Source organism: Rhamphochromis longiceps, linkage group LG12 (assembly GCF_057381845.1).
Source record: "Rhamphochromis longiceps isolate RC_006_pf linkage group LG12, R_longiceps_female_GT1.1, whole genome shotgun sequence".
Lineage (NCBI taxonomy): Eukaryota > Metazoa > Chordata > Actinopteri > Cichliformes > Cichlidae > Rhamphochromis > Rhamphochromis longiceps.
The window spans coordinates 38,861,614-38,874,001 of NC_140568.1; the positions used below are offsets into that span (position 1 = coordinate 38,861,614).

The 12,388-nt window shown below is 39.2% G+C and overlaps 1 protein-coding gene across 1 annotated transcript in view; it reads right to left on the bottom strand.

The window, feature by feature from the left end:
* nos1 (nitric oxide synthase 1 (neuronal)) overlaps positions 1-12,388 on the bottom strand; it is an 18,871-nt gene continuing 6,483 nt past the window's right edge. The window contains exons 10-23 of the mRNA XM_085426267.1: positions 11,819-11,923; positions 11,675-11,733; positions 11,452-11,568; positions 9,620-9,794; positions 9,168-9,306; positions 7,704-7,782; positions 7,298-7,491; positions 6,378-6,547; positions 4,711-4,921; positions 3,635-3,722; positions 1,857-1,978; positions 1,512-1,660; positions 841-1,035; positions 1-123 (exon numbers count right to left, since the gene is read on the bottom strand). Coding sequence (XP_085282393.1) covers positions 1-123; positions 841-1,035; positions 1,512-1,660; positions 1,857-1,978; positions 3,635-3,722; positions 4,711-4,921; positions 6,378-6,547; positions 7,298-7,491; positions 7,704-7,782; positions 9,168-9,306; positions 9,620-9,794; positions 11,452-11,568; positions 11,675-11,733; positions 11,819-11,923 — 1,926 coding nt within the window. The remainder of the gene's footprint in view (positions 124-840; positions 1,036-1,511; positions 1,661-1,856; positions 1,979-3,634; positions 3,723-4,710; positions 4,922-6,377; positions 6,548-7,297; positions 7,492-7,703; positions 7,783-9,167; positions 9,307-9,619; positions 9,795-11,451; positions 11,569-11,674; positions 11,734-11,818; positions 11,924-12,388) is intronic.

Sequence of the window (12,388 nt, forward strand, 5' to 3'; positions counted from 1 at the left end):
TTACTCATCTGAGTCTTTTTTGCTCTCCTCAATGTAGGCTATGGACTCTGAACGAATACGGTTGGTGACCTCGTAGGTGCGCAGGGTGACACCAAAGATGTCCTCGTGATAGCGATTCTCATCCTAATGACAACAGATTGGTAGTGAGACAAAGCTGAGTAACTGTTTACCAGATGTGTGTGTAGCATAATAATACGTTTTCTCTAGCAGGCTGTAGATATACCTTTTAAAATGGGATTCTATGGGAAATGACCATGACAAGCAAGCTAGCCAAAGACGCTGGCTACCATGATGTCATCCATCGATTTCTGAAGTTATGTTTTGAAATATAAAGATGAGTAATTTGAAGCCAGGTGTGACGAGAGATGGGCGGGTCTGAATGTGAAACTGCATACACACTGGTTAATCACTTGTCAATCACAGGTCATTAGCCAATGGGCAAACATCAGATAACCCTTCTTTCTGATCATAGTATGACCAATATTGACAAAATGGACCTGCAGTGGCAAAAACACCAATGTGAGCCAAAACAACATGGTAACATATAGTTACACTTTAGAGCCAAAATGCTAAAAAAAAAAGAAAAGTTAAGGTTTCAAAACAGGACCTCACATACCAGTTGGTGATCGGGCTTATGTCCATATCCAGTCCTTAAACAACATTACCTTTGCAATGATGGATAGCATCTTACATTTAGTATTTTCACAGCTGATCAGGTATTTTAACTAACTCTAGAATCTCCCTTACATTAAGTTTACTTCACGGTTCAGTAAGGTAGAATGGAGTATGAATGTGAACATAACAGAGGTGATATTGCAGAGAGAACTCCGCCACTCTTACCCGAAGCTTACTGATAAAGAAGCCAGCATCCTCCAGGCTCATGTTGCCCTGCTGCTTGATGATTTGCTGGACAGTCTTGAGAACATCTCCTGCCATTGTCACATCCCCACACACGTAGATGTGTCCACCCTCCTGCCTCAGGCACTGGTACACCGTCTCTGACAGATGCTCGCGCAGTACATCCTGTACATATTTCTGACAGAGAGGCAGTGAAGAAATGATGAGTGTGCATGGAGAAGTGAAGCGTGAAAATAGCAGAAAAGGAAACAATGTGAAAAACTGAGTCAGGACACTACACACAAAGTAAAATTTGCAAACTGCCACCTAAAGACTGATATGCGCAGGAACAAAGCAACCTCAGAGTAAGAAAAATTATGCTCTGTGGATTTTGTTCTTCTTTTCAAATCCGTGTATTGACTGTCACTGCTAAAAGTAACAGAACTGTAAACAAAGCAAGAATCAATCACAACAACAAAGGAAGCATTGAGCATAAAGAGGACAAAGACAAATGTATATATGAAAATGTATCAGCAGAATGACATTGGTAAGTAAAAATACACTATATCTACAGAAGTATTTATCCAGCCATCTCAAATTTGTGAATTTATTTCTACCTAAACAAGCCAGAGACAGATGTTACAAGCGACTTCCTTCGTGTTTAGTGCTTGTACCTTTGGTTTGCCAGGCTCTCTGGAATAGGCTGTGTAGAGCTCCTTAAACACCCCTTTATTCTTGGCCTGTATGGTCTCCTCCTTGTAGATGTGGTCCATCTCAGACTGCCGACAACCAAACACCAGTATCATTGGGCAGGATTTCATCCCTTGAAGATAAGAGGTAAGAGTTACTTTGTTGCTCTGGATGGAAATGCAGAAGTGATATCCAGAGTACAAGTGTCAAAATTACATTATCACTTTAATTTGAAGAATAAATCTATAAGCACTGAAAATACATTGCAAAGTCTTTTTATAAGTTGGTCAAAAGTAACTCTATGGATTGAGGGAGAACAAAATTCCAACCGTTTTGTTCAAGGTCATATAGTCTTTGTTGCCAGAAGCTTCTGAATGGGGCAATCCCTGTTCCTGGACCCACAAGGATGCAAGGTGCTTGGTTGTTCTTGGGAAGCTGGAATGATGGTGCACTAAAATAATGCCACACACACAAACAACATCCAACAAATTACCATGGAGCCTATAAAATGTAATAAAGGAATAATAGAGTATTTTAATAATAAAAATAATGGATTGCATTTATATAGCGCTTTTCAAGATCCTTAAAGCACTTTACAATTCCACTATTCATTCACTCTCACATTCACACACTGGTGGAGGCAAGCTACAGTTGTAGCCACAGCTGCCCTGGGGCAGACTGACAGAAGCGAGGCTGCCATATCGTGCCATTGGCCCCTCCGGCCATGGCGCAGAGGTGAAGTGTCTTGCCCAAGGACACAACGACCGAGACTGTCTGAGCCGGGGCTCGAACCGGTAACCTTCCGATTACAAGACTGCCAACTCTTGAGCCACGGTTGGGGGACATCAAGCTATATGGGTAAGTATAGCTTGATGTCAAGATTCCCCTAATTCTCCTAATCCTTTCATTGCCTCTAAAACTCACTAATTGGCACATTTATTTTGTTTATTCACTGTAAACTTATAAATTTTACAAAGAACACTCCTGGTAAGATAAAAATGAGTTGTTTTACATAAAAAGATAAAAGGTACTAATTAGAGAACTTTAACAGCAAATATTTCGGTTATTTTTATTTCCACTTTTAGTCTTAAGGAATGAATTGATAATCATATTAGCTCTATATCATGCATGCAGACAAGAGAGTGGTACCTATCTTGGCAAATCAGCTTACTTTGTCAAACATCACCTTTTCACGTGTCATGAAATGTTTCCAAGGAGCCAGACTTTCTTGTATTTTTTAATGTGGCCTTGAACAACAGTTCTCCAGGATTTCTAAAGGTCTTTTAAAGCTTTTCTTTAAACACTGGCTGCCTAAAATTGTACCTTTGTACCAAAAAGATGATTCTCAAAGGGCTCCTAGACAAAAAATTGGCATATCTCTGCAGGAAATAGTGTGTGTCCATAAACATTTAGCGGAAGTAGAGGACAGAAGAAGATCAAAATCTCATAAAGAGTATTTATAAGAAATAAGAAATGCAATAAGAAATGCATTTCAGCCAGTGTTGTTGGGGATCTTGTAAAAATTAATGGAATTATAAATGTAGAAATGTACTGTGAGGTTTACCATCTGGAAAAATGTCTGGATCTATTGTCATGCTGAAAAATGAAGCTGTTACCAATCAAGCGAACTGTCAATGCAGTAAAAACACAACTGGATAGAAAAAACACTCAAAACACACCACCAGTCATGGACTGGCCTCCGCAAAGAACGGACCTCAACATTCTTGAAGCAGTGCGGGATCATCTTGACAGACATTATCACAAAAAGTGGGTAACATCCAAATACGAGCTTTGAATGTCCTTCAAGAAGTCAGCGGAACTATTCCCGAAGAATATTTGAAGAAATGACAAGAAGGCTTACTTAAAAAAAGACTTACCAAATACTGACTTTTAAGCTCTTTAGAATTGTACCTGATATACCAGCTTTTATACTGTTTGCCTGTGTATGTTTGCATGCTTCAGTAAATTGCTGCACCTACTTCCCATTCTCTTAGAAAATATAACAAAATAAAGGGTTGGCTAAAGACTTTTGCAAATTAGATTATAGATTAGATTAGATTAGATTGCATTGCCTTAAAATTTCTTGTAAAAACACTTTGATATTTACCCTCGGACAAAGCACGGCACCATCTCCCCCTTCTCTATCCTGTTAAGCCACGATGAACACACTCCATGATGGATTGGTCCCTCTCCATCTGAAAGAGATGATTACCGAGCAAGCACTTTACCTTTTTCTCTCCCCTCTGCCTCCCACTCTTTTTAAGCGTACAAACTAACAGGAAAAGAGTGTTCCTAACATGTGTTCAAGGCTATAGCCATCTTCCCCTCTTCCTCACGCTCTTCCTCTAAAGGGAAATTACAGTAATTCAGCTGTTGCTTATACAATCATAGTAATATGTTCACATAAGTGCACATTACAGGTGGGAGAAGATAGCAGTTAAAAGGTATAGTAATGCTTACTGACTACTTTACAGGCTGAGATTATATACTGCCACAGTGGTGCTAAAAACAACACTTAAATCGTGCCCTAAATAATGCCTCATGCCTAAATAATGCAGTGAAGTAGACTGAAGTATACTGTTTGTGCTTGTGGCCATATATATAAACAGAATATGTAAAGTCTTTCTCCCAGTGCGTGTTTCTGGTTTTTACAGTTTTGTTTTGGCTGCCTTGTAAAGCAGACTTACATTCTAAGATAACTTCCAATCATTTCTCTTGTAGCTTCAGAAGGTTTTCAGAGAGTCTGACTCATTTTTCTTTTTTAATCCTTGCAGTAGCCTTGAAGGAGCTATGGCACTGTGCCTTTTATCCATGGCAAAGACTTGACTTAACCGAAATATATACCAGGCCTGCACTGGTTTGAGAAATGTCTAGTATGTCTAGTACTTTAAAATACATGATCACTGAAAAAGATGTTTAAATATCAGACTACTTTCTAGTTAAATGAAGAAAAAATAAACCAATAACTGCAATATATTAATTACCCTGATATCTGTATAATTTGCATTCTTGACATGTTGATAAAACCCACATGCATAATACTTCAGACTATCAAAAGTCTTCTGAGTAGACTAAAATTAACCTCTCCAGGCAGCTGAGAAGACCTAAGCATCTGAAGCTACGCCTACACAGCTTTTAAAATCTTGGACAGGAATTAGAGCAGTTCAAGTACCAGGGCCTTACCTCTGGCGCGATAGGAGACCACAGCCACTGTGAGATGGATCTCCCCTGGGTGCAGGTCTGGAGAGGAGCTGATAGAATAGTAGCGAGGCTGCAGAAGAGGCAGCTGGGTTAGCAGCAAAGTGGAGGGCATCTGGATAGAAGGAAACTCTTCTAGCACCTCCACCAGTGTGGGATTGTTGTACCACTTCCACTCCTCATACTCCTGCAATCCCTGGAGTGTCACAGAGAAAGACAATGTGGTACAAAGGTATCGGCTGACATTTCTTTGATATAGTTTTAGTCATGGTAAGTTATTGAATTATTGTCGTTCAGACTAAGAAATCAATGCAACTCCCACAGCAACTGAAAAGAAGAGGATAGTTTCCTCTTTTGGATCTGTAAACATTTCTCACTCAGGAGCAGGAGGCAGCCACAAGCAGAGCTATTCGCCATTCACTGCCCAACTGTTTCTGTGTGTCATCGCTGACATTTGGATGTGAGGAAAGTAGAGCACTGCCATCAGGCTAAAAAAACCTTTGATATGTTACCAACTTTTGCTTTGTTCTCAAGCTGCTAATGAGCGACAAAATGCCCATTGAGAACCCACTGGTGTGGTCCACAATATGAGCTTAAAAGACAGTTTGAAGCACCTAATGCATAATTATAGCAAAACTCTAACACCATAAGCACTTTGGGGCCTGGGCTTTTTAACCTTGATAAACAGAAGGGGGCGTAGGACTGTACAGATATGAGAAGCTGATAGATTTGTTTAATTAACTTTTTTAAAGAAGAGAATAAGCCAGACGTGGCAACATGTTTGCTTTGTATTGCTTGGAAAAACAAGAAGAGAAATGTTAAAAAACAAAACAATTATTCCTGTAAGGAATGAACTTGAGATTTAACTCATTAAAACATGTTCTGCAGTGCTGTTTCTACTGTACAATTTCTTCTTTCTGAATTCAGAAGCCTACCATCTTTCCCTCTTGCTTGGTGACAATAATTCTGTGTATGAGCATATGAGTCACTGCTTGGCCTCATCCAGCCTTTTCCACACATTGACAAAAATGGAGAGTGAATAGTGGGAGGCACTGCAAGGGGGGATGGCTCTGGGTTAGAACGATCAACGGCTTTAATTTGGCGCCAGCTAACTCCTACTGTACGTACTCTTGGTGCAAAGAGCACCAAATCAGCTATGAGACACATAAAACTATCTGCCATATTCTCTTATTTTGAAACACAGAGAATGTGTTGGTTACTGTTGAAGCTTAAGCACATGGTGACTTTTTATAGAACAGTTCTTGGAAAAGTGATCTAAAAATACGCATACATTTTCATCTCAGATTGGAAATGGGGGAACATATCTTTGGATACAGCCCACATGCACACATCGGAAATCCCTTATGTGTTTGGTCACAAAACAAGTTCAAGCACTCAGCGCTGCTGCAGCTCAGCCATTTGAAAGGTCAGTGTAAATCAAAGTAAATATGCATTTACACGTGAAACACTTTTCAGATGAAAACACTTGGTCGCATATTTGTACGTTTTATCAAAATCGTAAACTAAGGTTCAGTTAGTTTGTCTAATGGATTCTTCTGGTGTCCAACTTTGGGTTCCTTGAAAAGCGCTATATAAATGCAATCCATTATTATTATTATTAAATGGTAACATTGAAAACTAAGTGAATTTACCTTACTGAGGATCTCTAGTTTCTTTCTTTGTTTGTCATTGGTTGCTAGAGCAGCAAACTGCTGGAGCAGCACAGGGCTCGGTGGAGTCGTGATATCCATGAAATACTGGAAAGCCTGGTAGATGGTGCAGGGAGGGATACGGGTCTCATTTGTCCAGTTACTGATTACACCTGCAGAAAATTATAAAGTTAAAGTTGAGTTAATTCATATGATGTACTAGTTTTTTATATGTGTAAGATGAAAGAAAAAAAATGAGGTAACAAACTATAAGAGCAGTCTGTGTGTGTGCAGTTTTTTTGCTGGCTTGTTTTTTGGGAGGTTTTTGCTGCAAAAGCTCTTAGCAATGCTGTTTCCCTGCTACTTGATCTAATGCTAGACAATGTGGAATTTGTTGACTGAAAATGAACTAGCTTGAGAATCAGTATCAAACCAGTCCGAAGATCAGAGCCATTTCTCTGTGTGATAAGCATTTGCTAACACGTTATACACAACACCCTTGGATATGTTGTCTAGTTGTCTGTAATTAGCAAAGTACAACCAAAATGCAAGCAGCAGTATGGAACATGTGATCCTCGAATTGAAAGAAAATTAGATACAGTGAGAGTTGTTAACAACAAGGGCTTGAATTGTGGAGATGAATTTTGAATAAGCACTAATCCTGTGTTTAGCAAATGTCTTGCATCACAGTCACAGAGAAAATCACAGTTAAGTCACCCGGTGTCACCACAACTGTTTGCCAATATGCAGTTCACTGAAAAATTTCTGGGCATGGATATCCTGCTAAAGTGTGACTTCATGATGTCTGCTGTGACTTCTTATTTACATTTGGATTTTGACAACCTGCCCAGATTTTAAAATGCCATTCTCGTGATTGCATGCCTACTGTTTTCGCAAAGTAGCATGACTTTGCTAATACCCACCTAGGGCAGTGTTTCTCTCCTCCAAGAACTCCACTTTGACGATTTGATTGACAGGTGGAGCATCCTCCAGTTTTTCTATGAGAGCTGTTACCAGGTCCTCATGGTTGCCAGGGAAGATGCCCAGATGGTCGCCAGGCTTGTAGCGCAGGCTGTCGTGGTTGTTTGTGTGTAACCGCACAAATATGGTGGAGCGACTATGAAAGGGATCAGAGATTTAGGAAATAACATTGCACCATTTTCAGTCTGTTCCATTTAGTTAAAATGTCACTGTAAACAATGAATGAGTTGGACACCAGAAGAATCCATTAGACGAACTGAACGTTAGTTTACGATTTTGGTAAAACGTACAAATATGCGACAAAGTGTTTTCGTCTGAAAAGTGTTTCACGTGTAAATGCATACTTACTTTGATTTTGGACTTTGTAAATTTTGAGATTCAAGCATCTTTGCTCCATAAACTTTCTTCTTGTGAATGCTGTGTAATGCTGTTGGCAGACACAAATAATACATGATTTATGGATTGATTAATAGACATGTTCTTCTTGGAAAAAAATACTTCTTTGATTTCTTTCTGGGAGAGACCGATAAGAAGTTTTATGTACAGACACGCAAGTGTCTGTATATAAAGGGTAAAGGTAAGGGTACATAAAGGGTTTTAGCCCAGCCCTATATCCACAGGCACTCCCATGTCTGTACATATAGTTCAGAGAGTCAGGATCCAATCTTAACATAATGGCATAATGTAAACAACTGTCACATTATGAGATTCAAGCATCTTTGCTCCATAAACTTTCTTCTTGTGAATGCTGTATAATGCTGTTAGCAGACATAAATAATACATTATTTATGGATTGATCAACAGACCTGTGCTTCTTGGAAAAAAATACTTCTTTGATTTCTTTCTGGGAGAGATTGATAAGAAGCTTTATGTACAGATACGGGAGTGTCTGTACACAAAGGGTAAAGGAAAGGGCACAAAAAGGGTATCAGCCCAGCCCTATATAGTTCAGAGAGTCAGGATCCAAACTTAACATAATGGCATAATGTAAACAACTCTCTACTTTGGCAAAGACAATGCAATGATTTTGTAGCAAAGTTGCTGCACAGACATATTATGCTGAATACTATGTATTCATGGATAAATACATGGATTCTTTTTCAAATATTATTATATTCCACAGCACTAATAAACCAAATCAAAATACATAAAAATTTCTAACTGAAGAACTTCAAAATAATCATATCATTAACAAACATTAACATCATTAATAACATCAAAGACACATCTTGCCAAATTGTGTAAAATTGTTGTAATATCAAAAAAAGAATCAGAACAAATTTATGGATATTTCTCACTTTATACTGAAATATTTGCCATTTCGCTTCAGATCCCAACCTTTTAATCTCTCTCAACAAGGAAGGGAATATCCTCTGATATCCTCTGACCAAGCCATAAGTCCTGGAATGCTACCCTTTGGTCCCAGGGCTAAATGAGCAGACTAGTCAATGGGTCCCAGTTTGCCCACCCCCAAGCTTACGTCACAATCTGTGTCAGTTTGAAGGTGCCGAAGTACCAAATTAATTTATGGAAATTAAGTAACAGAGCCACTTCAAATCTGGTCCAGTACTTTGAACTCGAGACCTCTAGGGAAAAGTTCTCAAAATCCTATTATAATCTCATTTTGATTTTCTCACACCAGTGCCACAAATCTCAGCTTCAGGTCACGTAAAGGCTGAGTGACTCATCTTTATCAATAACCGTACTACCACACTGCTGATCAATTACAGGTATTTTGTACAGATGAACTTTCCCCTTTAATATTAAGTTGCCACAAGCATTTTGTAACTAAGTACCAAGAGGAACTTTCACCTTCTGTGAGGGCTGGGGCCTCGGCCGTGTAAGTCAAGCGGAACTTGCTCTTCTTCCAGCTGCGATCATTGCTGATCAAGGAGTCATTGGCCTTCTCAATGTTCACGTCATCACCAACACAGAATACATCGCAGGCAGCCTTCACGAGCAGCCACAGAGAAGATAAACAAAAGAGTTGGGTGGGGCACGTAAACGAGAATGAACAGCTTGCAGAAGTAGGGGACACCTGGAATGAGTGTGTTTGGAGGTGTGGTCCCGCTCCTGAAATTCATAATACATAATCTCCAAGAAAAAAAAACAACAGAAAGAGGATTGTACTGGGATGAACAGCTACTTGACAAGTAACTAACATACCGGTCTTGAGATAAAGCTTAACTCTAGGTTCATAATGTACACTTTCCAAATACACCACCTTTAACCACGCCCAAAGGGTCTCAGCCCAGGAAACCAACCTTAAAAACTTTCTTGGCCCATGTTCTGAATGACTCCTCCTGGCCACACAGCTCATCTCCCTCTCCCATGCGTAGGATGCGCTCACCCCCTAGCTCTTCAAACAGTGTGTCCACAGCGTGGGCAAAGGCGCAGAAGTGTGGGTAGGCCCTGGAGCCAAGGCCAAACACCGAGAACCTAAACAGAGACACACATACATGAAGAAAACACAGAGACTGAGAGACAGGTAGTGTTAAAAAAAAAAAAAAAAAACAAGAAATAAAACACAAACATACACAACTGCAAACCACCACCACTGTGTCCATGTTAGAAACTTGCCCTTTCCTTCCTCTCAGAATATGTCAAACAGTTGAAAACAGCTGATGTATTTATAAATACGTGTCCTGTCTGAGTTTAGATGGACATAAACATGAAACAGATCACTTTGTTTTTTGAAGGCAGACAACATCTCTTTCCACTTCTTTGCCGTGAGGAAGTCAGCTCACATCTGATCCAAGTTTGAGCAAAATCTCTGTTGTCTTTTCTTCCTTAGCTGATCAGCAAACTGTCAGCTGCAATAAGATTTTTATCCGAAAGGAGTTTTATAGCCATCCTCATGTGGAGTATGCACTGAGGAAACGCTACAAGGAAAACCCTCCATTTAGACATAAATGGAGGAAGAACTCAACTTAATTCAGTTCAATTTTATTTTATATATATATAGTGCCAAATCAAAACAACAGTTGCCTCAAGGCGCTTATATTGTAAGGTAAAGACCCTACAATACAAAGAAAACAGACCCCAACAGTCATATGACCCCCTGTGAGCAAGCACTGCTGACAGTGGGAAGGAAAAGCTCCCTTTTAACAGGAAGAAACCTCCTGCTCCTCCATGTTTACATCTGAGCTCATTCTAAATAATTTATATTATATTTAACCTAAAGTAATCCATCATATTCCACAATATGAGATGTTTAGTTGGTGTCTTGTGAGGGCAACGTAGCTCTAAAACATAGCTTTTCATAAGCTCCATATAACAGACCTGCACCTTTATTTTTTTAATAAAAAGTATTTTACAGTGTATTACACAGTTAACTGAATATCTACTGGGGGTTTTAATATATTGATTAAAAAAATTAAGTTGTGTATTATCAAAACAGCTCACTAAACTTTGTGCATTCAGACAACCACATGATTTTTTATACATGTTAATCTGATATTGCTGGTGGACCCATTCAGCTTGCTAATTTTATTAAACCAGGCATGGTGACAGTTGACATCATTTATCTCCATTAAAGGGTTTCCTTGCTAACTTGCTAAAGGAGCTATTCATTTCTTTACACTGCAGTCTAATTCCCTACCACCAGTACTGATTGGACCAAGTTCAAAAGTAATACATTACTGTAATCAATTTATTTAATGTGTTACATTACATTGTTTTAGTAATGCAATAATGTAACACATTACTGTAATAAACTCAGTAATCACATTACAGTTACAATTATGCTGCTACCTGCATTACAAAGGCTCTACTGTTATCTGCACAAGAGGTGAACTGAAAGAACTAAAACTAATCAAACATTCAAAGATTTTTTACTGATTAGATGATAAATGCATATTTATGTATTATGTATCCCATTTGATGTTTCAAAGTGAATGTGCCTGGATATTAAGCCAACATTTAACCATTCTTTTTACAGCATTTCATTGACTATGAGCATAGCATGTGCCTATCCTATTTAGCATAAGCATTTTTTGTAGTTTTCCTTCCAGATTTCCTTGCTTTCCTGTTTGATAATTTAGGGATAGATTTGCACATAAACACCTGTTATGTTTGTTTAGTTTGCTTTGTTTACCTGACATTAGCAAGTGGTCCGGTGCTCTCAAAGTTAATTTTGGTTTCTGGTTCATCGCTGGATGACTTCCGAGTGTCAGAGTAAGAGGAAACACTGTTAAAACGGACCTTGTAGCTCCTAGAGAATAAGAAAAAAGCAGAGGCACGCACAGGCTTTTAACTCAAGAGACAAAAAATAATTACTCAAGTAAACATTAAAAGCTGGATTGAGATATCAAACTCACTTCCTATCTTCTGTGTTTGTTGTTGGGTGGCACATTTCCATTAAGGCGGCTCCAAATTTCTACAGCAAAAAAGAGCAAACACATACAATTAGAAGTGTCTGCTGAGCTCTTAATAACTGACAAGTATTAAGTATTCATAAATACCTCTCCATTCTCAGGTGGGTCACCATTCCCAAATGTGCTGGTCACCACTAAAACCAGTGTTTCATGCTCCAGGTCCACAACATCATATTCATCCATAGACATAACCTGCAGGAAAAAAAAGAGCGTTGTACTGATGGAAGCTTAGCGACTTACATGGTGTAGTGTTTATCTCACTCTTGTTTCCTAGACACAGACTCCAAATGACAGCTGACTTGAGCGTGTAAATTAAGGCTGAACACATAGCCGCTGGCAGAGGAGGAGGTTGTAATGACCACTCTGTCCTCGCCTCTAACGAGATGATAATATGCTGCTGCCACACATTGAGCATCCATGATGCATACCACTCAGCATAATGGTGTTTGTCTGCCACAGGCCGCACTTGCATTTCACATGCATATACGCCTCAAAGACACACAACCAAAGGCGTGAAGAGAAAGAAGCCTTTAGCCCCACAACAACCAAGATTCCCCCTAAGCGTTTGCATCTGCCCTGCGATCCATCAGCACACGCCCACTCACAGTGACACACACATGCACAAATCTTCATGCATGAATCTCCTTGTGTGATTGA